Raw genomic sequence first — 26,158 nt, forward strand, 5'->3', positions numbered from 1 at the left:
ATCATTTATAGGGACTGGTGCTTCATATAATTTAAAAATATAATATAATAATAAAATGTCATGTCACTACCCCATAAAACCATGGCTTATTATATAATTAGAAGTAAACCTCTGGCCTCCATACCTGGCTGAGAATGCATCGCACCATGGCCAACAGGACGACAACAAGCTCGAAGTTGATGTCCCCTTGTGCCATGACGCAATGACCAGGTGGCATGCCAAACAGAAACGTCCAAATGTTGTCCAGTGAAAACTGCAAGCATAGTTTCAAAGTTCTTCATTATGTCACACATTATGTCAATTCCTACACCACAAAGGGAGCGTATTTTCAAAGAAACTGTTAAACATGTAATAAAACAAAAACATTTATAAGCTATGCGCAATAAACGGTGCTGCAGTTACTACATCTAATGACGCTCAATGGCAGACGGGGAAGGCTAGCTACAATAGACCCCTTTCATAAGAACGCCACCAGGCGGTGGGCTTTTCGTCAGTTTCGATTTTGCAAAGTATTCTGAGATAGAAATCGCCATGTTTAGGGCAAGGGAGTGTGTATATGTGTGCCTGTGTAGAATATCCGTGCGTGGTGCCAGCCAGCTGAATCTCAGTCTCAGATATCCCAGCGAAGAATGCCACCGTGCCTTGCTTTGCAAAGGATGACTTCGGTGTCATAAGAACGGCCCGTGGACCAGATGGACGAAAGATTTAGCGCGGCTGCTGAACTCCGAGCCATGGGTTGGCTGGCGTCCGCCTTGGGGCAAGGAAAAATGCTTGTCGGAGCTACAAGCTGCTGATGGAGTTAGGTCGACTTTGTAGCAGCATCGCTCACGATGAGGAGAACGGTGTTCGCCTGCGAAATGAGGTGGGCGCGCAACGCAGGAAGTCTCAAGCGGCCAGTGCCGACTGCTTCCGTGTATATACTCCATTTCATACATCAGGTGCAACACTATTATAGGCAAGCGAGACTTGGAGTAAACAAATATCACCAAGTTTTTCAGGCCCCGAATGTGATTTCTTTTTCATTTTTAGGTTGAGAATGCATGAAGATAAGCCGGTCGCGAAGCCTCAGGCGCAGGCTCGCGCTAGACCCACACGAGCATTCACAACTGCGAAAGCCGACAAAAACAGACGCACAGAGTTACACATTTTGTTGACCGAACTTCTTGCATAGCTTCAACAGCGTTGCACTTGATGCATGAAACGGAGTAAAGACCGGTCCGCTGAGGCTTCACGTCAACCGGGATGCCAGCCTCATCCTTCTGTTCGGCAAAATATATTTGCTACAGTGGCTTGGCATCATTACTGCCCTACCGCTTTATCAACATGCCCTTACCCCGCCGACACAATGATAGAATGCGAGTTTCATCCTGCACATTTTGTGCCCTGGAACCACGCTGTCAGCTAATGTACTACATCCCATATGCCCACAGAGCTGGTGATGTCGGAAGCCACCACAACGCGCTTCCGATGGTCCACACCGCGTCATCCATCGTGCAGACAAGCATTTTACGTACAAATCCACAACATGCCTATGTACACGGCCTAGCGCTTCCACGACCATAATGACGCTGACAGTGTGCCAAGGTGCAGCACATGTATTTGTTTACATTGGTAATTTTCAAATGTCTGTGGCTTACTTTTTTGTTTTCGTCACGGTAGCCTCGTTGGTGACACAACGGAACACATCTTTTGAATTATCTTTAGCAACACGTTTCCAGCACGATTCACAACACATGAGCTTGCTGCTGCGCTAGCGAAATGTCATGCACCAGCAGTTGGAGTCTCGCAGAGTGCCGTCTGCTGCGGCGACCTAAACATGGCGGCTTTTGGTGGTTCGCATGAACAGTGCTTGGGGCGCCTTTTTACGAAAAGGGTTTATGCTGTTTGCTACATCTGAAACTTGTTCTATGATAGTATAACAATTCTATTTCAACAATTTTTTTTTCTCTCTTCACATTTGGTCAGTGCTCTGAGTGGTGCTCTGCCTCACAATTGAGAAGAAATAGAAACTTCGAATGCATCTTGTGAACATGGGATGACTGAGTGTTTTTTTTGTTTTTAGTGTTTGTTTATCAGAGCCACTTATGTATGATTTCTTGTAACCCTTGCATATATCTCTGTCTTCTTATGTATCGAATATGTTTTCATTATTCTTAATATTATTTATATCTTGTTTTGTGCATTTGCGTAAATATTTAATTTACTTTGAGTTTCTAACAATGTTACTATTTTTTCATGCAACCGACATGTATGCCTTGTAACGGACCATCGGCCCGGTCAAGCTGTTTTTTAAACAGCTTTTAGCCAATGGTATCCCCCAGAATGTTTGTATTTTTGGAAATAAGGCTGTATTGTATTGTATTGTACATCACCTTAGTTGGACAATTTTGAAGGATGGATAAGAAATTAATAAGAAATGAACAGAATTGATCAAATGAAATACTTGCATTATAATACCATCCGAGGCTGCACATGACAGGAAGCTTTCCAAGACATAATGCCACTTGACACCTTAACCCTTCCATTTTTGAATTTTTCGGAGGTTATGCACCCCCAGTGCGGATTGTTTTTTTTTTTCTTGGATACATACTATTATAACAAACACAACAATTATCTTAGGTTATGCAAAAAGAAAAATTGATAGTAATTATGGCAAATGAACGACTTGGTACATTCCCAACAATTCTATTAGACAAAGAAATGAAATGTGCAGCAGTATTTAAAAAAAAAGCACAATTGTTCTTAGTACATGCATGCTTTGCAATGGCATTGCCTTGTCAGTTGCCTTTTTACTTAGACAACACGCTGTCAGCTTCCAAGTCACTAAAGATCGCATTTAGAGACAGAAGGGCAACCGTTGCTTAAACATTTAAAGGTCCCTCATGAGCTCCCATCTCACAGCAATCATGCGGCGATGCTCAAAAAAGGAGTGTTTCGCTTTTTCAAACTCTTGACCAGGCAAAGCAAGAAGAAAGGCTTTGATAAAATAGAGAGCAACGAATGAAAGAGATACAACAAAGGGCAGAGACCATACTGGAGAAAGCACACCTACGAAGGAGCACCCTCGTCACCAAAAAGCAGGTGTGCCGAAGCACAGACAATGGGAAATGGACACAAAAAATTTCGCAAATGTGAAACCTATCGCAGAAACATGCAAGAGCAGTCACCTTATTCTAGGGTAGAAATATCTGAATGCGGATTTATGTCATAGCAATGTAATGAGCACAGGAGTCACCCCAACAAGTTTCCTCCTTTGCAGATGTGCTCTGCATGGAGCAACAATGTACACCCGTGAGCAAAAGTATACGTACCACGGCAGCGCGCGCCGAAATCGCCGTCTGCGCCTTCTAGTGGCGAGGCGTCTGCTGTCGAGACCATTGCTCTGACGGAATTGCTGTCGAAAGCATTGCTCTGACGGAATTCGTCAGAGAAATGCTCTCGACAACAGATGGCTCGCCACTAGACGGCACAGACGGCAGAAGTGTACGGATGGCAATGGTCCGTATACTTTTGCTCACGGGTGTACACAATGGCGCGTGCTCCGCAGCCGCTTAAAAAAGATTCCAGGCTGTGCGCACACGCAATGAGAGTAGTAATAAAAGGTTCTAGAATTATACGATAGATGGCAGCAAAAACTTGCAAGCTCGTCAACTTCACACTACTGCGCGCAACTGAGTGTACAGAGTGAAGCACATATGGGTATGTCAGTGACACGGTGGAACAGGAACAATGGAATGCACCGCTACATTAGTGACGCTGGAAAGGTTACTATCTGCTCTGAGGAACTTTGAAAACTTGATGAAAAGCAAGAATTTTAAAAGCCTGCATTTATTTTGTCTTCTAAAAAGTATTATACCAGGAATGCTCATAGCACTTCCATTTTTTTTTCTAAAAATAAAAAGAGAAGCAAAATAAAGACACTGTGTACCATTTATGTGTCAAAATTAATCATGTTGATGTCTAGAGGAACCATGGCAAGCAGACACTGAATGAAACAGCCAGTGAACACATAAAACATTGATAGTACTACTATGTTTCTAGTACAATCTGTACATTTCCTTTTAACGCTACATGTTTCCATTTATATAAATGTATAAAAAAAATAGCTGGTATGTGTTATAGCTAATGTAATATATGTGGATAACATTAAATCTCTAGTTAGCATTTTCTGCTATAATATTTTACTCTGTATTAACATATAAAGTAAAACCTCACTAACCTGACACTCTATAAGTAGGAAAATGATATGATTTGTACTTGTCCTCCGGTCTCGACAATTATATGCATATTTTTTAAACTGTTTCCTTTTTTTGCAAATCGGCATCTTGCCTAAGTACCCATTATTTGTGGAATGTAGGAGCCCTTCGACCTGTCCTTAAGGTAGCAAATTTTTTTGTCTCACACCCCCACTTTGCTGAAACATGGAATAACATTGAATGAATTTGAAGAACCTCACCTGCAGACCACATGGAATGCGACTGACGGGGCGTCCCATCAGCATGGCCAGAAGAAGGAAATTTATGTCTGGCACTGTGACATGCTGACACATGAGCCACTGGAGTTCCTGGAAACCTGGAACTTGGTATGCCTCTATCCTGATCGACTGGCTCCCACTGCCTTTGTTGTTGGCTGTAGACACATTAAAGCCTGCAACAAGAAGCCAAAGCAAAGAGGATTACAGAAGGAGTGTTTACTTGACAGCGCATTCCTGCATTGCCACCTACCCGATGCAATAAGCTTACGATGATTTGTTTCACACAGAAAATGAGCAGTAGTGCTTAAAGGCCAACTGCAACAAAACTTTAGTAAGAGAATCCTAGGTGGTCGAAATTATCCAGAGGCCTCCACTGCATGGTGACTCGTAATTATGTTGTGGTTTTGGCATGTACAGTGCAGTGCACCTATACGATATTGACAAAACCGGAAAATTTGACAGTTATAACTAGGGGTGTGCGAATATTCGAAATTTCGAATATTTTTCGAATAGTGTTTGCTATTCGATTCGATTCGCACTGGAATTTTACTATTCGAACTTCCCAAAAACAAATACAGTCAACGTCCGATTGAAAATGACCCCTTCAGATTTTTGATATGCTTCACCTCATTACACTCTCGCATTGCGGCAAAGCTGCCTTTCAAGCTCCGTTACGGTCGAACTTTGCCAAGACACGGTCAACGTCCCATTGGAAGTGGTCCCTAGATTTTCAATATGCTTCACCTCATCACACCCCGGTATTGCGGCAAAGCTGCCTTTCAAGCTCCGCTACGGTCGCAAATGTACTAACTCAAGAAAACGCTCGTTCCAACATGGAGATGAAAGATGTGGCAGAGGTGGGGGCTCAATTAATGCTGTTTTGGACCTGAAATTTGGGCAGGAAGTCCAAAAAATCGGAAGCCGAAGCTTTTTAGCATCCAAAATTTCAGATGTTCTTATATATCGACGTCTATGAGGCAGATTTGGAACTCCGGACTTGAAGGAAGCACACCCTTGTCCGCCACATCAGTTGGGCTTCCACAGAAGTTGAAAGAGGAGGAGAGGCTGAGGAAATGGCATCTTTGCCTATCACGTGTAAAGTGTTGACAGCAACACTTTGGTTGCACCAAATCATGTACATAAATACAATTCGGCCTCTACATTGCGTCATTCTTGATAAGAAAACTGTGAAACACCACCCCGCCAGTGCTTCATCAACCTAGCGAAAAGAAACACTTTCATGTTGCTATCTCATAAGAATATGCCTAGGAATCCTCTGCAACTTTTTTTTCTGCAATTTCGCTTCGAAGTATTAGAAAAATATTCTAGAAATATTCTAGAAATATTCGAAAAATATTCGATTCGATTCGCACTCACACTTCAATATTCGAATTCGCTTCGCACCCAAAATTTTGTTATTCGCACAGCTCTAGTTATAACCTACCATCGTAATATCTGGACCGGCAAAAAGAAAAAGAAAGAAAAAACGTAGCCACATGTTTCTCCACGCATGTAGGCTTAGTTACTCACCAACAATAAGTGAATCGGGTCAAACAATGCAAGTCATGGTAAACAACACTGAACGCTTTATTAAAGGCTACATCAATAGCCATAAATTATTTAAGCATGTTGAACAAAGTAAGAAGTTTGCGAAAAAGTCAAAATTCTTGAGGACATCTCCAGCATTAAGAATGGTTGAAATCGTTGAATTCGAAAGCCCATATTTTTTTATGAGGCTTTCCACCTTGAGACCCTGCTGGAAATCTAGACGAACTTGCTGTTTCACCTCAAGAGATATCGCTTTGCGCTTAGTCAGTGCCATCTTTCATGAACGCACAAATTGGCAGAAAGTCGTGTAGGAAACTGTTGCCAGGCGTTGTGCAGCTAGCAGAACTGTGACCAAGGGAGCTCTTCCCCTCCTCCCTCCAGTGATTGTGATGATAGAGCTATGTTGCCGCATGCCTTCTCACAGATTTCTCCCCAGCGGCCGGTTTGGTGCTATTGTAATGAGTTTTCACGTCCCTCTCTTCAAAGTATTTTATTTTTATCAAACCTGGAGGCAAATTTCTGAAGTACCTTCTGGGTAGCCAGAGTTCTAACATTGTATCCGATACGTCGCCAATAATTGTATCATTAAATATGGTTTGCTTTTATGTAGGGGCAGCGGAAAAATTGTGAAATATGAAGGATTTCATTGTTATATGTCATGTATATATCATTATATCTGGTAGTGTTATAAATTGATTATTCTGTAATACCCCACAATCTTAAATATATATACAGATACTACAGTGTGTGTGCATGATAAAAGGTGCGGGGAAGGAGGAGAACAGCAATTAGCCAGCTTATCACTAAAACTGCAGTTGAATTGAGATGAGAGAAAGTAAAAATTCATCGCATCACTGATTTGTTTTGAGCATGAGGTATGGCCCCAGGATCTCACTGAATGAACAATGAAACAAGTGGCATAGGAGGTACAGTGAAAGCTTGTTAATTTGCACCTCATTAATTCGAACTTTCGGGTTAATTCGAACTGATGGTCATGGTCCGGCCACGATATATAGGCATCTATGGGTTAACCAACTCGTTAGTTCAGGTGCGCATCGGCTCCTCTATCGATAATTCGAACTTCGCGCCGCTATGTGGTGGTATTTTATACTGCCGCCACAAGCTTTTATGGCTCAACGATAGATGGCGCGAGCGCTGAGCACAGCGGCCGGATACGTGGCGTCCCTGGCGTCATTGCGCTCGCTCTTCGCATCGTGTGGTGGTTTGTGCCGGACGAGTCTGTGTAGTCTCCGTGTCCTTTGTGTGCCGCACATTCAGTCGCTAGGCCTCGTGTATGTCAGAGCTACAAAGTCGTTCGGTGCCGTGTCGTGGGTTTTGTGATGGTGTTGCCTTCGGCTGATGGACCTAGCATATCCATTAAGAACTTAAAGTGCTTTTACAGGTGGCACATGTTGGAGCGTTTGGTGCTGTGCGCCACCGGTACGAAAGGCTACGATCTGACGCTGCTCACGGCCTTGCATATGTTGGTATGGGCCTGGGATCAGGTCACAGCAACAACTGTTGCCAATTGCTTCCGCCACAGTGGCTCTTGTGTGGCCAATGAGGGCACAGCTTGCGAGCCCAACGAGCGCAAGGCCGAGGTCATTCCTGCCGGACTGCGGGATGCGCTGGAGGACATGAGCTTCGACGACTACGTCGCTTTTCGCAAATAAATATTTTGAGTGATTTTCCAACAACCCGGTCTCAATTCTTGCTGTTTTTTCAATGAATTTCGTTAGTTCGAATTCGGTTTAATTTGAACTCATGGTGCGTCCCCACGAAATTCGAATTAACGAGCTTTTACTGTACCAACACACTCCCTAATGTTACTGATTTTCAGTGTACACATAATTTCTCTACCTTTCAGTTTCGGGCAAGAGGCAATGTAAATGCCAAGTTAGAATGAATGCCGTATTTGCACAAACAATGTTATGCATGGGTTCTCTCTATGCAAATGCCATACAGAAAATAGTGAGAGTTTTTGCTTACATGCAATTATGCCAAAAACAGCAAGTCAAGTAAGGCCTCCTATTCAGCAGTGCTCTAACACAACACCTATTGTGTAGCTTTGCCTGGTCTGCAGCTGATTTCTGCTCTCCAGACAGAGTGCAGATCACTGCAGCCAGTAACTGGTGATTTATTGCCATCAACATAAATTATTTTATTTAAAACCCACCTCCTTCAGTTCTTGGCTAACGCCACAAGTGCTTGCATACATATGTACAATGGAACACACAATGGAAATAAAGGAAGACCGAAAAAAAAGAAGACATTTACCCAGGAGAACCGTGGTTCTATTCTGGAGCACAAGGTCAGTCTCGGTGAGCCAGCCACCATTGTGAGAAGCCTCACGAAAGCGCTGCATCAAGTTCGGACAGCTGAGAAACACTGTGAGGCACTGCAAGGCTAGCACCACTGTGGTTGGATGCAAATGGCTCTGCATGAAAAGCATTAGCCAGTCCATGCCCAGAACTCGAGCTATCTCCTCGCAGAACCTATAAGGAGCAAAAAAAAGGAATTGATAATACCTCTGAATTTAACCATGCATTCACAACACTAAAAGTAACTAAATAATCAAACGGTGTACCGTATGTTTACTCTCATAAAGCTCATACTCATTTTCCCCAAAAGATAAAATGTTAGAGGACCATTAAACTAAACATTTAACAGTGAAATGCAATGGCATTTCAAGACCCATTTGCGTCACCTTCTTATCTGCTCACCAAGCTTCGCTTCTCAGTGGGCAGCTCAGCCGTGCTGTGGGGAAGAAACATCTGTGCGCATGACATTTGCCGTTATAAACTCTCTTAGGGTGCCTACTGCAAGTACATTTGCGAAATACCCACTACGCATCCGTAAGGCAATATGCACACCTACATAGCTGCACACTTCATTTATGCCGTAGCTGACGATGATGAATTATGGCTGAGTTCCTCATAATAGGGCAGTCAGCTTTAAATCACTTCACTCGTTATGCAATTAAGATGGTGTGACGCCTGGTGCGATTCTATGCTTCTGCCACGCAATATTACACGTTTTAATGCGACTCCTTGCCTGATATGATGCCTGTATAGGGTATTTTTCTCAAGCAGTTTCAAGCATTGGTGTGGCTCTTGGGTGTAATACTTGAATGCCATGCAGAATGCCTGGGTTCGATTGCGGCTTGAGCCCAGATTTTTATTCTTGCATCCATCGGGATTTTTCGCTCACAACCAATGCCGCAGACACCGACGCCAACACCACATTTTCTGTGCCATGGGCTCTTTAACGGCATCGCATTAATATGAAGTTGGGAGGTACGATAATTAATAAATCGAATGGAAAAAAAGAAAGTTGCTGTAAATAAGGCTTCGCAAACCAGTCACTACAAACTAAAACAACATGTTACTTCCTAACAGCACTGAACTTTGTATTGAGAGCACAGGTTCCACACAAGAAGAGATTCCAAAAGACCTGTAGTGGCAGCAGCATAGCCATTGCATAAGAACAGTGTACAAGGTCAGGGAGCCAGGCTTTAAAAAAAAGAATCATTGAACCAGGGTGTCATAAATAAATTAAATTTAAAAAAAAATGAAACTAAATACTTATAGTTCTGAATCAACCTCGTCTCCCACAGCAGCTGGAAGCGAAAACCTCCAGGGCTGTATCCATGGCTACATTAGAATACCACATGAATTCCTATATGTATGAGCTCCTTAAGAAAAGGGTGCCAAAGCAAGTAGCCCACTTACGGAACATTAACATTTTTTGAACCGTGATAAGTCATCAGGTGCAAGATGTGCAGGCAACGGTTTCTCAGGCACACATGATGTATCAGGAGTGCAGTCTCATCCATTGGAGCTGTAAAAATGAACCAGCAGAAAACTACATGAGAAAAAAAAAAGTATTGGGAAGTCCCATACACACTTTAAAATACATTGCAAAATCACGACCTTTGACAAAGGGAAATGTAAAACTGTGTAATACATGTCAACGTACCTGCATTTTCTGAAGCCTCCACGTCCCTTTTCAAATTGAGTGGCTTTTCAGAAACCATGGAGTTTGGAAGTGTTGACACCATAAACTGGCCGAACCTTTAGGGCAAAATATAAAGGAAAAAAAAAGGAGGGTGAAATGAAGGAACAATTTTATGGTACCCCAATAAAAATATAAAGTTTTCAGCAGAAGTGTGACTAGCTGTCAGTCCTGTCAATGAATTTCAAGAAAATGCTGCATGAATTTATGGCCACACCACAAATGATGTAAGATGGTAAAGGCAAATTTCCATTAATTAATCTGAAGAAATATCAAGAATGCTATAATATGAACAGTGGAGCACAGGTCATGATTACAGTAGCAGTAGCATCAGGCATAGTGGAATTGAGTAGACTAATAAAAGCAAATAAGAAACTATATATCTACATAAAGTATATGTGTGAGACCATTTTACATTTGAAAAAGATCTTTGCAATAGTATGAATTACTGTCATCTTTTACTGCATTTGCTCCATATGCCAAATGAAATGCCAACATGTTCTAAACTAATCATTCAAACTTTGAAATAAGTGAAAATAATGGATTTAGACTGATTCAGCCTGCTGTTTCTACCAATGCATTTTAGAGCCAAAGAAAGGCTAGATTGAATTGAGTATACCTCAAAATGTCGCCACTTCTGTTGGTGTTCTGAAGGAGCGTCTTGAGGAGATTGCAAAGAAGTCGTATAGTTGAAGGGCTGAGATAAGGATCCCTCAACATCATGAGCACCCTGGTCACCATCTCTAGGTCACGCAAGATTCGCAGGTTGGCCTTCTGCTCACTGAAAGCGAAACCAAAACTAGAATCACTTTAGGGTGAAAAACTGGAGCACCAACCCTTTGCGGGGTAGTGTTGAAGAAAAATTTCAGTTTTAGCTTGTTTGTACACGTGTTACCCTTTGCAGAATACCAGGTTAGCTCTATATCACGCAGAATTTCAAAGTGACGATCAATTACCTCGACTCTGTAATTAGCTCGTAGAAGTGCTCATAGAGAGACTTGTGTAGGTCCCCTGGTGCATCACGCCATACCTAAAACACAAGAAAAAAAACTTTAATATGTTGGCGATGAAGTTATCACACACAGAACTGCATTTAGCATATCACATGTGCACATCAACCAAAGAAAAGTGGTAGTAGGTCACAATGTGTGGGACAAGGTCTATAGGACAACATGAAACGGAATGGGCTAGTTGGAAATTAAAAAGAAAAAAGACAAAACAAGAAGAACCAAGAGAGAAGAAACATACATGTCAGTTAGCCCACATGTGAAATTGTTTTCCACATTAAATATGTACCTCAAGGGTGCACAGCAGATCCTCAAAGGCAGTCATGTTAGGAATGACAGTAGTTTCTCGCCCACTGTCCACTGTGCCAACCAATGAGAAAGCAAGATGGAGAATGTGGCTGTTCAGGAGTGCACTCTTCTTCTTCAACAGCATGGCCAGGGTCTTCAGAAAGGCAAACAAAAGCAAAGGATGCATGCAACAGTTAAGACCACAGCAATTATCCTTTGTATAGCAATCAGCATGCACAGCAAGTCCAAAGGAGTAGTCCAAATTGCTGCTTGGAACGATACATTAACTTTCATTTACATTTCACTTTAAAGTAAGCTATGTTACATGCATGAAATCCACAATGCAGTAAGAGGCAATAAGGAGGACATGAAGAGGTAACTAAACTGGGAATGTAATTCAGCAAAAACTCCACAAGCTAAAATGTCAATAGAATGTAACAGATGACACGGAAATGTGCATGTTAAGCTGATCATGTCACTGCTATGTTGTACACACTTCCATCTGTCACGCGACCTATCACACGTTAATTTGTTATCATGACTATTGCTTTTTATAATTTTGTTCTTCGACACCAGTACTAAATAATTACTCGCTGCTCTTTTAACTTGTTGCTCACTGCAACTGCCTTAGGCAATATTATACTACTCCATGAGCCTGTAAGATATACACATGTAAAAGTATAGAAAACTGGGCGAGTCGGTAGGAATTTATTATGGAAAGTTTCTCAGTGCGCACACACAACACACAAGGACGTGAGGAGTTGTGAGTTAGCGCTTGTTTGTCTTCTTTCCTCACGTCCTTGTCCGTTGTGTGCGCGCTGAGAAACATTACATAACGAAAGATACGGACGATAATATCCCGAGTGCCTTCTTGTCATCAATCTGGAACAGCTGATATGGAGAAGGAAGCAACCTTATTTGTAGAGCTGTGCGGTTAGCAGAATTTCTGGCGCGAAGCGAATTCAAATAATAAAGATTGAGTGTGTATCAAATCGAATAATTTTCTAATATTTTTTCAAATATTTCTCTAATACTACAAAGCGAAATTACAGAAAAAAGTTGCAGAGAATCCCCAAGTATGTTCTTACAAGACGGGAACAATTACAAGTCACAAACATGGTCAAAGAACAGATTTATTCCTAAGGGGGGGATGCGGCTTTCGTATCGCAAAAAATAACAAAAAAAATAGATTTTCGAAAAACACATTTTCAGTTTCTGTAGCCCTTTTTCTGATTCCAAAATATTGTCACTGAAAACTACGCAGAAGTGCGGTAAAAAATCTGTTGTGCTTGCCGAGGTGGTGAAAATTATTGCGAAAATCGCAAAAAAAAAACACATTTAAAAAGAAATTATAGCTCCACAATGGCGCAACCCGGCGCCGACATCTTGGGCTCATCGGAAAGAGCATTTCTCCGCCTTCAAATTTCCCGCTTCAGCTAGGTCCTCCATTCAAACAAAAAGCATACAAAAAGCAAATGTTTGAAGTTCGTTTCGAGGCCTTCAATTGGCTGCATCCGTCATGCTGCTCCAGCAAGCCTCGCCATTGATCCGATCCTCGCTCCGGGAGAGCGTCGTCTGCTGTTTGCACGTCGCTAGGTCACGGCTGTCTAAAATCGCGCTACTAAGTGACACGTTCACACTTGTTCTGTGTTCACAGGTCGACAATAATTTAGAATATAATTACGCTTTAGTTTGGCAGCTGCAAGCGGAAGCTCAAGCATCAGATAACATTAGTGCGCCATGCTCTCCGCGAATTGGCTGAGCTGCTTATCAGCATTTCGCACCTCGTGACGAAGACCATCGCGGGACGACTCTTCGTACACGTGATCGAGCATGACACATAGTTTTGAGCACCAATTCATCACCCCTTTCAACTGGCTAGTTGCTGCATTTAGTATGTTTCACCACGATGTGTGATCAAATGAGCTTCTGTTAAATGCTCGAGTACAAGGAATATACATGTAAAATATCATGTTGCCAGGCATAGATCGGCAAACTCACTCATGAGTCGACTCACTCAGACTCACTCAGACTCAGATCGAGCCATGAGTCTGAGTCTGAGTGAGTTCGAGTGAGCAATATTTTGGTGAGTTTGAGTCCGAGTGAGTCCGGTTGAGAAAAATTTCAGTGAGTCTGAGTCCGAGTGAGTCCGGTGGAGAAAAAATTTGGTGAGTCTGAGTCCGAGTGAGCTCTCAGGGCAAAATATATTTCATGAGTGAGTCTGAGTGAGCACCACACTGTTTTGCCGACCTATCGTTATTTCTACACAACTTCACCATTACTATCAGCCTTATGTCGGCTCACGTTTATACTCCCGCCGACTCACACCTACTTCAAAGCACTAGCGTTGATACACCAGCTCTATATTTATCAATCAAAGGCGTGAGTTACGTATTGGGGGGGGGGGGGGCAGGTTCACCTCCCCCCGCAATCTCTTTCACAGAAAATTCTTGATAAAAATATATCTGGGAGTTACCTCTTTCAAAAAAATGTCCTTACTGGATTGCAACCACTGATAACTTATATTTGAAGGTACGAGGTCAAAAGGTGGTGCCAAGTAGAGCATCAATTACGCCAGATATTGGTGTTAAAGAGCATTGACACCATGGTCAAGAAAGCCAATTATACGCTAACCGACTCATGAGTCGACTCACTCAGACTCACTCAGACTCAGATAGAGCCGTGAGTCTGAGTCTGAGTGAGTTCGAGTGAGTAATATTTTGGTGAGTTTGAGTCCGAGTGAGTCCGGCTGAGAAACATTTCAGTGAGTCTGAGTCCGAGTGAGTCCGGTGGAGAAAAAGTTTGGTGAGTCTGAGTCCGAGTGAGCTCTCAGGGCAAAATATATTTCATGAGTGAGTTTGAGTGAGCTCCACACTTTTTGCCGACCTATGTTGCCAGGTATAGGTTGTGTGTGCAAGCTATTAACAAATGAACAGTAGAAGCCCCATAAATTTTTTACCTGATCTAGCATCTCCTTGTGTAAAGGATGTAACACTGCTTCTTTGTTCTCTTTTGATCCTGATATGTCTTGCCAAACAACTACTTAACATGCACTAAATTATCATCCCCCACGAACAGTCATGAACTAAACACATATGTCTTACATTCTCATATTTAAATAGAGCATTTTTCCAAGGATTATAGAATTATGGGATCGAATACCCAGCACCATCCGGTCATTATCTGCACAAGAATTTTTGAATGCCTTACACTGTTCTTTTCAATAAATGCATACATTACTTTCTTATATGTTAATTTAATGCAACACTGATTCTTTCTTGTTTTAACTTTAAACCTATTGTTTTCTTTCATGTTTATTTGCCTTGACACTGCTCACTTGCACTATGTACCTGCTCCTGTGATAGCCCTGCTTAGGGCTACTGAATGTAAAAATAAATGTCTTCTGCCTCACAATATTGTGGACATGCAAGTGCACTCAGGTGAACGAACAAGTAAAAAAGAAAAAGGAAGAGAAAAAATGAGACGAAAAGCCTCCTTTAGGTGTATGAAGAGGGGCCCAAAAGAGGTGCAGTGTCACCTGATAGCCCCTGACGCGGTCCATCTCCTGTTGGGCTGCTCTATTGCTTCGCACAACACACACCAGGGCTTTGACAGTGGCGTAAAGCCCTTCAACATCCTGGGCCATCGCCACCAATCCCAGCAGGACAGACACACCGCCAATGTTCTCAATGGTCAGAGCCACAGGTCGAGGGATGAAGGTTCGTGCCCCTAAAAGGAAAACACACTTTTCTGCACTTGTGCTGCTTGAAAGCAAACACACCAAGCTAGATCAGTTGCCTGCACCAGTACTATCACTGCACCAAGATTACAGTTTTTAAGAAAGGGAAAATAGACAACCACCCATTTGTAGCACGAAGCCTTCGTGCTTTGTGCTACAAACGGGTGGTTGTCTGTTTTCCCTTTCTTAACCCTTCCGCCACCTTGCGGGATTCCGCAGAACTGATTTGCAATATGTGTACAGTTTTTACCAGTCGATGAATTAGAGAGCCTTAGCTACAAGAAGCCCTATTTCCTAATATGTTACCTTGTGAAAGACGATTGATGACATGAAACAAAATACTAAAAAAAAATAAAGAATCTTAACTTTCATGACCAGCAGCAGAACACATTTTTGTGATGAAATCCACGTATTGACATCAGGGTTGAGAAGCGAGAAAGTGCAGCATACAACTGCTTAATGAGAAAGAATGTAATACATGAACGGAAGCAGCTTGTACACAATATTTTGTCCTTGTGCAACAGCACTGTCAGTTATGTGCGAGGGTGCAGTAACAAACAGCACTGTAGCCCTGCAGCAACGAAGCAGCCGCTGTAGCTTAACTGTGACAATCCTGCAATGCTGGTGCACGCTCATGCAGAGAAACACCCACAAAGACTATGAACATTGCAGCAAAACTTACCGAGGTACCCAATGAGAACACCACCCAAACAGCGTGCCGGTCCGCTCAAGTGGGCTGCTGAATTGTGCAAAATGCGGATTGGTGTCGCATTTTCGTGTGATGACATGCCCAGCTATGAAAGACAGAGAAGTCAACACAATTCGTTAAGAATCACGAAGAGTTATTCTTGTGTAGCTATGCTCACCATTTTAGCGATTGATTTGCAGTCAGTCTTACTGTACACTCTTCTGATCTTGGCCAAAGTCATGACAGACACTGCAGTTGCATTCAAACCGAAAACAACCTTCTCTTCACTAAGAAAAGGAGGCATAGGTTCTGTGCCTGCAACGATAAAAGAGAAATAAAGCAGAGAGAAAAAAATTATTTCCGCCAACTGTTAAACCATTGTAGCATAATGCTAGTACACGCTATTCAACTTCAATTTAATGAATATATTTTAAGGTTGGCAGATATTTTTTTTTTAGTTTGCCATTAGCAAACACCTTATTTGATTCACAGTCCATTAAAGATGTTTTTCCCTTGCACATACAGCACACAAGTAGCAACAAACTTGCAACAGCAAAGACTGACAACACAATAACTTTAGATCATAAAAAACTTTTTGGCGCCTTTGCTGCTACCAACACAGCTTGCTTCAAGAGCTTGAGCGAATACCCAAGTTCGAAGCAAATACCCATGTAGTATATGGTGTCTTGTGCTGTCACAAGACGACAGCACAAGCAACATCACAATAGAGTTACTTTATAGGCTCTGTATACATAGAAGCAGTAATTGTGTATACAGTACTGCATATAGAGGAGCATCAAATTACAATTTTCTTTTCTGTGCACTTTTCGCTAGCTTGTGTTCTTCCATCTTTCAAAACTTTAACATTAAAATATAAAACTTTTTTTTTCATAAAACTTGATTTAGCACTTGTAAACTCATAGAATGATTCCAATTCCTTCTACTGAGAATAAGCACAAGTGTGCATGTGCCGTGCACAAGTGTGCATGTGGGGATGACAAAATCACTGATAGGACCAAAAACTGGAACCACACCCAACAAGAACACCCCTCTTCCTCCCAACCAGACCATTCTCCCGGTCACCTCCTTGTGGCCAAATTATCGCAGCATCGAAACAAATCTTGCACTGCAACGAAAGCTTTACTAATTGAGTAGAGGGCCCAGCATAGTAGAGATAGCACTACCACTCACCAATCATAACAGGGGCTTGCAAGCTGCCCACATAGCTGGGTCCCAAAAGGTAGACCTGGTGAATAAGCTGGGGCGAAAGCACCTCTTCCACCATGTGGCAAGGGCCCTGCTTCCAGATGAGACGCGACGGGTGACGGAACTGTGGGGGAGTTCCAATGAAGCCGTACACTGAAGAGGCCACTGTGAGGTTCGCAGCGCCGCCACCAGGGTTTTGCGAGATGTATGGTATCTGTCAAAAAAGAACACAGTTCAAAACACTGGCAATTAGCATGTGACGAAACTTGTCACAACTCAAAAAATGGAAACAGGCTACTTCAAATAAAAAGCCAAGTTTCTTTTCCAAACTTTTATTACACCATGAAACACAAATTTCAAAGTGACAGGCACAAAAGTTGCTACTGATGATAATGTCTTAAAATGAAAGACTGGCAAAAACATATTTAGGTTTTTTTAAATATATTGCAGAATGTCTAGAGAACACCAAATAAACAGGAGAAAAATCAGAGCTTCATATGTAGCATTTACATGACTGTCACACTCTTATTTAAACAGTTGAACCTCAATACAGAGAACATGAATACAGTCAAACCTCGATACAATGAACTTGATTCAGCGAAATCCATGATTTAACAAGCTATTTCTATTTCTCACTTTTAGCTATGTTGAAACAATGTGCAAGAACAGGTGGCTTTGCACAAGCCTTCATTAGGTCCTAACAGTGATAAGTGAAATTTCTAACACCAGTGATAGTATTCGCCATTGTCAAAAATGAGGGTGATGTCATGCCACCACAGTTCCTTGAGTAAAGACTTCGTGTTAATGCAGCTGCGCACGTGGAAGTGTGTGGAAAGCCCTGGATACAATGCTTGTCGAAAGGAACACTTTGTGTACTTCAACAAGATTCCGTTCCCGCCCAAAACATGCTCGTTAGCCAAGAGTGGCTGGCTGAGAACTCCCATGACGACATCACACTGAATGTGTGGCCTCCTAGCAAACCAGACTTAAATCTGTCGTACTACTATATATGTATGGGGTGTCACTAAGAAGCAGCCACATAATGTGAAATACACATTGAAGGCCGCCATCACTCAATCAATCACCACCCTCTTCAAGGAGCACATGATCCAAGTATGTGGCCGTTCTCAAAATGAATTGAATCGGCTATTGCTGCCGAAAGCCCCTTCATCAAATAATTTAGGAATAAATGGTAACAGAAGCAGTTCCAGAAAATTGGTGGACATGTGTTTAATTTTACCTGATAAATGTTTGCAGCACATAAACTTGTCATGTTCTCGAATATCTTGCGCACCCGGTACAACAGACTATGCAATTTTGTACCAAGAAAAGAAGCATATTCCATAGTTGCCGTTAATTTAGCATTGCTCAGCTAAGAAGAAATGAAGTGAAGATTTCCGGCGACAAGGGGATGATTTAATGAAATTATTAGGCTTGTGTGAATAGTAAATTTTAGGTTCGAAGTGAATCGTGATTTGGTTAGAGCTGTGCGAATAGCAAAATTTTGGGTGCGAAGCGAATTCGAATATTGAAGTGTGAGTGCGAATCGAATAGAATATTTTTCGAATATTTCTCGAATATTTCTAGAATATTTTTTGAATACTTCGAAGCGAAATTGCAGAAAAAAAAAGTTAGAGAGGATTCCTAAGCATATTCTTATGATATAGCAACATGAAAGTGTTTCTTTTCGCTAGGTTGATGAAGCACTGGCAGGGTGGTGTTTCATAGTTGTCTTATCAAGAATGAGTCAATGTAGAGGCTGAATTGTATTTATGTAGATGATTTGGTGCAACCAAAGTGTTGCCGACAACACTTTACACGTGATAGGCAAAGATGCCATTTCCTCAGCCTCTCCTCCACTTTCAACTTCTGTGGAAGCCCAACTGACGTGGCGGACAAAGGTGTGCTCCCTTCAAGTCCGGAGTTCCAAATCTGCCTCGTAGACGTCGATAACATCTGAAATTTTAGATGCTAAAAAGCTTTGGCTTCTGAATTTTCGGACTTCTTGCCCAAATTTCAGGTCCAAAACAGCATTAATTGAGCCCCCACCTCTGCCACATCTTTCATCTGCATGTTGGAACTAGCGTTTTCTTGAGTTAATACATTTGCGACCATAGCAGAGCTTGAAAGGCAGCTTTGCCGCAATGCCGGCGTGTGATGAGGTGAAGCATATTAAAATCTAGGGACCACTTCCAATCGGACGTTGACTGTATCTTGGCAAAGTTCGACCGTAACGGAGCTTGAAAGACAGCTCTGCCGCAATACCGGGGTGTGATGAGGTGAAGCATATTGCAAAATCTAGGGACCACTTCCAAATTGGACGTTGACTTCTCTTGGCAAAGTTCGACCGTAAAGGAGCTTGAAAGGCAGCTTTACCGCAATACCGGGGTGTGATGAGGTGAAGCATATTGAAACTCTAGGGACCACTTTCAAACGGACGTTGACTGTCTCTCGGCAAAGTTTGACCAATGGAGCTTGAAAGTCAGCTTTGCCGCAATACGAGAGTGTAATGAGGTGAAGCATATTGAATATCTGAAGGGGTCACTTTCAATCGGACGTTGACTGTACTTGTTTTTGGGAAGTTCGAATAGTTCGAATAGTAAAATTCCAGTGCGAATCGAATCGAATAGCAAACACTATTCGAAAAATATTCGAAATTTCTAATATTCGCACCATCCTAGATTTGGTCGAATATTTTTCTAATCAAATTTGAATAGTATATACAGTCGAACCCACTTATAACAATCCTACATATAACGATCTATCGGTTATAACGACAATATTTGGGTGCACTTACGATTTTCCTATGCTAACCATTGAAGCTGCGTCCAGATATAGCGAACATTTTTCAAAGCCTCCTACTTTTACAATGAACACTTCAGACACGGTCGCGGTAAAAATATGGCGCATACGAAGCGAAAAAAAGTTAAAACATGCCTTCTGAAGCGTGACAGGTGCGCGCGCTCGCGCGTGCCCCTCTCCAGTTTACTCGCGACTAAGATACCCTGATCGGCGAGCGCAGCACACAGATTTTGGATGCTGCGAGCGACGTCGCTCACTTTCCAGGCATTTCTTCAGTGGCAGAATGGCAGTGAGGGGAAAAAAAATAGTAGGCAGCATGAAGCCTTGCGGTCAGCTTTCGCACAGTAACCTTTCCTGACGCCGTTCTCTGCAGCTGCGACTGCCTGCGATGAACCAAACAATGCCTTGGAACGCAAGTAGGCATAAATGCAAGAAGTGATAACCGCGCGCGATAACTTTCTATCACAAAAAGGTTCACTGCGTCCCTAAACTCGTCGACGCCACAATGTGCCGCGAAAAGTCGTCAGTCTTTTCGGTAACGGCAGAGACCGGTCGATCAATGATTACGACTTCCGCGCGATTGCAGCGATGCCTTCGCGGATAAGCATCAGACAAGAGCGAAGGCGAGGTGGCAGCCATCGATGAACGTGTCATTATGCCTTATAGCCGACAACCTTATCACAGTCATCTGTAGATATCTGCTCGGCTGTGCGTGTGGCATACGCCGTACACTGCGGATTGATGGCGGTACGAGCGCGCCATGCTTAGCCTTGCTGCCGTTGGCAAGTTCGCCGCCGCCGCCGCGTCGTGCGAGACCGCTTTAAAGTGCGCGTCGCTTTGTAGAAACGAAAGTAGCTCGCCGTTGTTGAGCGGCGCGGGCACCGAGAAACGTCGATGCACTGACAGCGAGCGTATACTGCGTGTTTGACTAGGTGACAACTCAATGCACCGCACAACCTCGTGCAGGGCCGCGAGAGCATCGCGGAGACGTAGAGTGCGCGTTGCTTAGAAAATGCTTGTTTTTGCCGCATTGAACGAAGAGGCTAGTCACCTCACCCGTGCACGGTACGGAGTGAAGCAAGCAGGAAGAACGTACAAACGCGCGCATACAGCATACAGCAAGCGGCCCGGCAGTGACTCCGCGACCCGAGTAGGCGACGCGCTGCACGCAACTAGCCAGCTCCACGTCGCGGTACCGCGCTTCGGTGAAACGGTGTCAGCTCATTGCAAAAGCGGTTAATTCACTCGTGAGCACGCAGCGGGCGTCGCTTCACGATGCGAAAAGGCTTAGCTTGTCACCGAAGGGGTTGTTAGCACTTTAATAAAAGTGCACATAGAAAAAAAACGGCTTGGCCGCTAAGCGCATGTCTTTAAGGGCGAGTCCATATACAACGAACTACTGATATAACGACCACTTTTCGCGACACTTTCGAGTTCGTTATAAACGGGTTCGACTGTATCACATATAAAGAAAAATGAGCATATTTGTCATGACCCAACTAACCTGCCCAATATTTTTTAAAATTGAAACAAGGCATGTGCAACTGTCATTCTTGTTGGTTCAAAGGGAAGTGGAAGCAACTTTGAATAGTACTGGATTCGACTTTCGGTACAATGCAAGTGATAACCTGTAAAATACGTTACGTTTTAAAATTTACTTTACTTAGAGCATATAAGCCGGTATAGTGGGCTTTTCAACTTAAAAAAAATGATGAGTCGATGTGAGGGTAATTTGTTCGTTTAACCTTGAAGTGGGGCTTCGCGGCAGTACGATTTCCTCTGGAAAGGTGTAATCACAGTACAGCACCCCTGCACTGCAGCGAAACCACATTTACAGGGGGTTACATGTGGTTTATATATGTCTATTCGTTCATTTCGAGAAATTTAGAATAATTTAAATTTGTTTCGAAGCAAGTTCAAATATTCGAACTGCTCGAATATTCGCACAAGCCTAAAAATTATTATTATTATTATTTGATTTGCATACACAAATACACAAGGACACAAAGGAAAAAGGGAGAAAGCAGGCTGACAACTGCCACCTAGAGGGGGAAGATAGGTGGAGAGATAGAGGAAAGAAGATAGGAAAGCAAAGAGAAAAAATGAAGAAGACTTGGACAAAACTAAGTAAAAACAGGCAAAGAAAAGTCTATAAACGGGTGGCCAGATCTGTTTGGTCCATAAAAGTCAGACAGCTCGATGGGCCTGGTCGCATCAAGAAGCCCACCCTCTCGGAAAAAGGTAATTGTCAACGGTCGCGCACTTAAATCCAAGGAATTTTTATTCCTTAATCAACAAAGCACGCTGCATAACAAATGCGGGACAGTGTAATATAAGATGCTCAAGTGTTTCACAGGAGCCACAAAATGTACACAACGGACTGTCCACACGTCCTTGACAGTATATGCGTTCGCACACCAGGTCAGAGCCAACTCTTAGCTTATATAAGAGCACTCTGGAACGACGAGGCAAGCCACGACCACGAACATGGGGAAGGAACGATCCATTCGCAACACGGTGGTCTGGGTGCTGCTTTAGGAGGTGTCAGCGTATAAGAGGACGAGCGTTGTCCATTATACACGAAATTTCCGGGCAGTCACACTCATCATAGTTACAAGTTGAAGCAAGGCCTCTTCATTTCCAGCAATGCCCACGTGCGAAGGCGACAAGTCAAACTGCACTTTGGTCACTCCAGCAGTGCAATCGCCAATATTAGATGTCATCAAATTCCTAGACACTTTGGTGCTATTTGGCACAATTTATGTCAGTTTTATCAGAATGGCACAGCAAATCCTGTTTGGTGCAGATGGCGCAGTACTGAGTGGTATGACTGCTTATATCAAAGTATTGCATGCATTTCTGATCCTCTTAGAGAAAAATTTTCACTTAAATGTAGAAAGCTAGTGCAACTGAAGCACAGTCCATTTCAGTGATCATTGTAATGCTGAGCATCAGTATATCAGATGGTGTCAAAGATGCACAAACATGCATTCTTGTCCCATCCATTTTTCTCCCTAAAAATGATTGAAACAACACCAAAATATATATGTGTGCACACGCATTATGGACAGCACTATTGAAGAGCTTGGTTGCTGTTTAGTTCTTCACTCAATTCGAGAGTGGTGGCTACTTTGATAGCTTCGTTCCAATTCGAAATTCAATCTAAAATGTGAGTCACGTAAGCCAAATAAACCGAACGATGGTGGCCTAGAGAGATCGAAACTGAAAAGTGGTTGAATAGATGTGCTTGGTAAGAACTGAGCTCCTTGGCTCAGTAAGCACTGGAGACACCTTTTTGATGCCGTGACTACACGAGACCAGGGGCGTAGGGAGAAATTTTTTTCGGGGGGGGGGGGGGGGGGCACCTCCTTGATCTGAAGTGGGGGCTGGGCAGGCAGATGGGGTTGAGGGTCATTTTGTGCTCTGTATGCCATAGGTAAAAAAAATTTCGGGGGGGGGGGGGTACAGGCCCGGTGTGCCCCCCCCTGGCTACGCCACTGCACGAGACTGGGCATGACAACGTTTGCTACAGTAGCAACACGTAAGTTTGCTGCAAGTGCTCCCACCTTCTGGGTGGACATATGCTGGCCATCGATATATATGGAGACTGAGCTGTTCTTGAGCACAGCTCTGTTGAGCACGATGACCACGTGGTGCCACTGGCCTTCCTGCAGCAGTTCGGGGCTCCAGAACCGGATGCAACCTTCCTCCTTTACTTCAGGCTCCCAGTCAGCACCAGCTGCAAGAGCAGTGATACATCCTGAATGCAATACGTACAAGCCTGGACGGTCACATAAGGTGCAAGTTATTACAGCACAACTAATGGGAATTGATAACTGTAACTTTTTTGCAGATTTCCATAAAGCATTGAGGATGGAGCTGAATCCTCACTGATAAGAGCAACATGTCATTACAGTACACACCCCATTGTCAGCTTTTTTTTTTCTGTCTGTTAAAAAGTTCAGCATTCAGACATATCTAGCATTTTTTCCAGTCCCAAAAATTTGAATTAATGATACTTTACAGTACAACTTTGGGAATCAATGTGAGTGCCCCTGACTAAACTGTAACTTCCAATGCATTCATAAATAAGGAACAGCCCTTGAGCAGTTTCATCTCATTTGAAGAGAAATGACCATGCTCACCACTGCAATCCACGTTAGAGCATTGCTTTGCCTTTTGGAAAAGGTTCATCCAGTGACAATTAAATTTTTCATGAAACAATAATAATAATGTAATAATTGTTGCAGTTTTAAGTCCCAAAACCATATTCATGAAACAGAAAATTGCCATCCACCCAGTTGTAGCACAGAGCTACAAGAAAATCCAAATGAATTTTTCAGAGAGAAAAGCCGAATAGTTGATGAAAAATTTGTTCTGGTATAGGGATCAAGCCCAGGACCAACGCCTTACCTGTGCAGTCGCTCTACCAACTGAGCTAACCAGCAGGAATTAACTGACAACTCACAGCACATAGACAGTGATTATGGAAAATTAGTGCTGTGAAATCCTCCACTTCATGGGATACAATTGAACTGATTTGTAAATTATTCATGTAAATAACTCATGTTTTAGAAGCAATGCCACCAAGCCACAGTATAAAAAGCAAACTATACTTTGTACTTAAATTTTTTACAGTGCTAAATTAGTGAGAGTTAAGGGCATTAAAATATGTTGTTCATTAAAATATATTGCTATTCCCCGCATTCCAGGGCCATCCAGGCACTTTTAGCAACCTTATGTCTTTAGGAAAGCATGCATTTTGAAAAAGCTAGAGCAAATGTTTTATATCTAGTATAAAATATTCAACAGAATATAATAATGAACTATTCGGTATTTGATTCAGTTTGAACTTGAGTGCTTGGGATTTTCGAAGTAGTTGGAACAAAAGAATTAATTTGAAAACATGTTCCAACAGCCTTCGTGAGCAAACATTGTCAATGACAATGTTCACACATTGACAATGTTCACAGCCAAGAAATTGCAAGGACAAACATGTTCACAGCTGTTGATCAATTTTTTTAGACCAATCAGTCGAACCTCCCTGCAGCTGTAAACAATGACTGGCTGTCTAATGGAGACCAAGATTTCACTCACTGGATGTTGTCTCTCAAAATTTCTTGAACATATCTGCAGGCATGGTGTCGCAAAAAAATGGTGGCTGTGAAGAAAGTTCACCATTACAGTGATGCTACCGAGGACTTCTGATTTGGAGCAATTTTTGGAGCAGCAATATTTCCGTTTTGGAGCACTTTGGAGCAACAAAATTTTCATCTTGGAGCAGTTTGGAGCAGATAATTTTGCATCTGGGAGCACTCTGGAGCAGCGAATTTTACATCCTGGAGTGCACGACAGAAGCATATTGCAATAACATTCAAGCACCGCAATATTACTATGGGGCTCTTATGAAGGCTAGAATATTTCGATTCATTGCAAATCTCATGGAAAAATCATCTCAGGACTTGACTCGCTAATGAAAAAATAAGGGCTCATGCAGTGAGTGTTCTGAATTAACCTCTTCGGCGATTATTTTCGACACTAGCAAATAAACAGAATACCAGATCAATAAAATTTCACTTTATGAAATAACACTCTAAATACATCTATGTGGTTATCAGCAGACATTGTAGACAAACGCCGTGATGTACAGCAGTGCATCAATGCCAAAGAGCCACACTGTCCCTATGCATTCCCCTAAGAAACTCCAAGGCGAAAGCCAGGTTATTTTTCTTCTCGATCGACGGTTTGATCCTCCCCCTCCTTCTCTGCAAGCTATCTGCACCTCACCTGGTTTTGCGCCAGCTCCATGATCGGCGCACCGATTACGGAAACAGTGTAAAGCGACGGTGTCATGATGGCGTCATCACGTGACATCACGATATATGACGCCATGATGACGTCACAAGTTTTGACTATCTATGACGTGATGATGACGCCATCACAAGATTATTTTTTGCATCAATCGATTGATGCCGCCGACGGTCAATTTTCGTGTTTGATAAAGCATCTGATGCTTTCGTATTAATATTGCGTATTGACAGAGTGAAATGGGTGGAGTTGCTCGGAGGATTTCACGAGAGACGGACGGCTGCCCGCGATGCCCCCGCTCGCCCCGTTCAGGACGCGCTCGTGCCCCTCGCCGTCGGCGCACCGTGACGGCTGCCTCGACCGCCATGCCGTGCGCCTCTCATCGGCAGGGCCTTCGCCGCCTCGTCACCGACATGCATCGTGCCTCTGAGTGAATCGTGGTCCCGTCCGTGAACTCCTGTGACCGGCTCCCCAATCTTTCTTGTCCTCTTCTCTCTTCTTTCGCCCCTGTCGACCTCCGATCAGAACCTTCCCTATTTCTTCTACTTTTCTATTAGCCCTTACCCTACCCCACCCCTATAGGG

The 26,158-nt window shown here is 42.9% G+C and overlaps 1 protein-coding gene across 1 annotated transcript in view; it reads right to left on the reverse strand.

Moving 5' to 3' along the window:
* LOC119394022 (WD repeat and FYVE domain-containing protein 3) overlaps nucleotides 1–26,158 on the reverse strand; it is a gene marked incomplete in the record, with an annotated part of 152,166 nt that overhangs the window by 77,016 nt on the left and 48,992 nt on the right. Inside the window, 13 exon segments of the mRNA XM_037661234.1 lie at nucleotides 125–253; nucleotides 4,457–4,647; nucleotides 8,300–8,517; nucleotides 9,754–9,862; nucleotides 10,001–10,095; nucleotides 10,656–10,817; nucleotides 10,993–11,066; nucleotides 11,333–11,485; nucleotides 14,870–15,060; nucleotides 15,753–15,864; nucleotides 15,937–16,073; nucleotides 16,950–17,178; nucleotides 23,333–23,505. Of these exon segments, the coding sequence (XP_037517162.1) occupies nucleotides 125–253; nucleotides 4,457–4,647; nucleotides 8,300–8,517; nucleotides 9,754–9,862; nucleotides 10,001–10,095; nucleotides 10,656–10,817; nucleotides 10,993–11,066; nucleotides 11,333–11,485; nucleotides 14,870–15,060; nucleotides 15,753–15,864; nucleotides 15,937–16,073; nucleotides 16,950–17,178; nucleotides 23,333–23,505 (1,973 nt within the window).

This window comes from Rhipicephalus sanguineus, chromosome 1 (assembly GCF_013339695.2).
Source record: "Rhipicephalus sanguineus isolate Rsan-2018 chromosome 1, BIME_Rsan_1.4, whole genome shotgun sequence".
In the NCBI taxonomy this organism is placed as follows: Eukaryota; Metazoa; Arthropoda; class Arachnida; order Ixodida; family Ixodidae; genus Rhipicephalus; species Rhipicephalus sanguineus.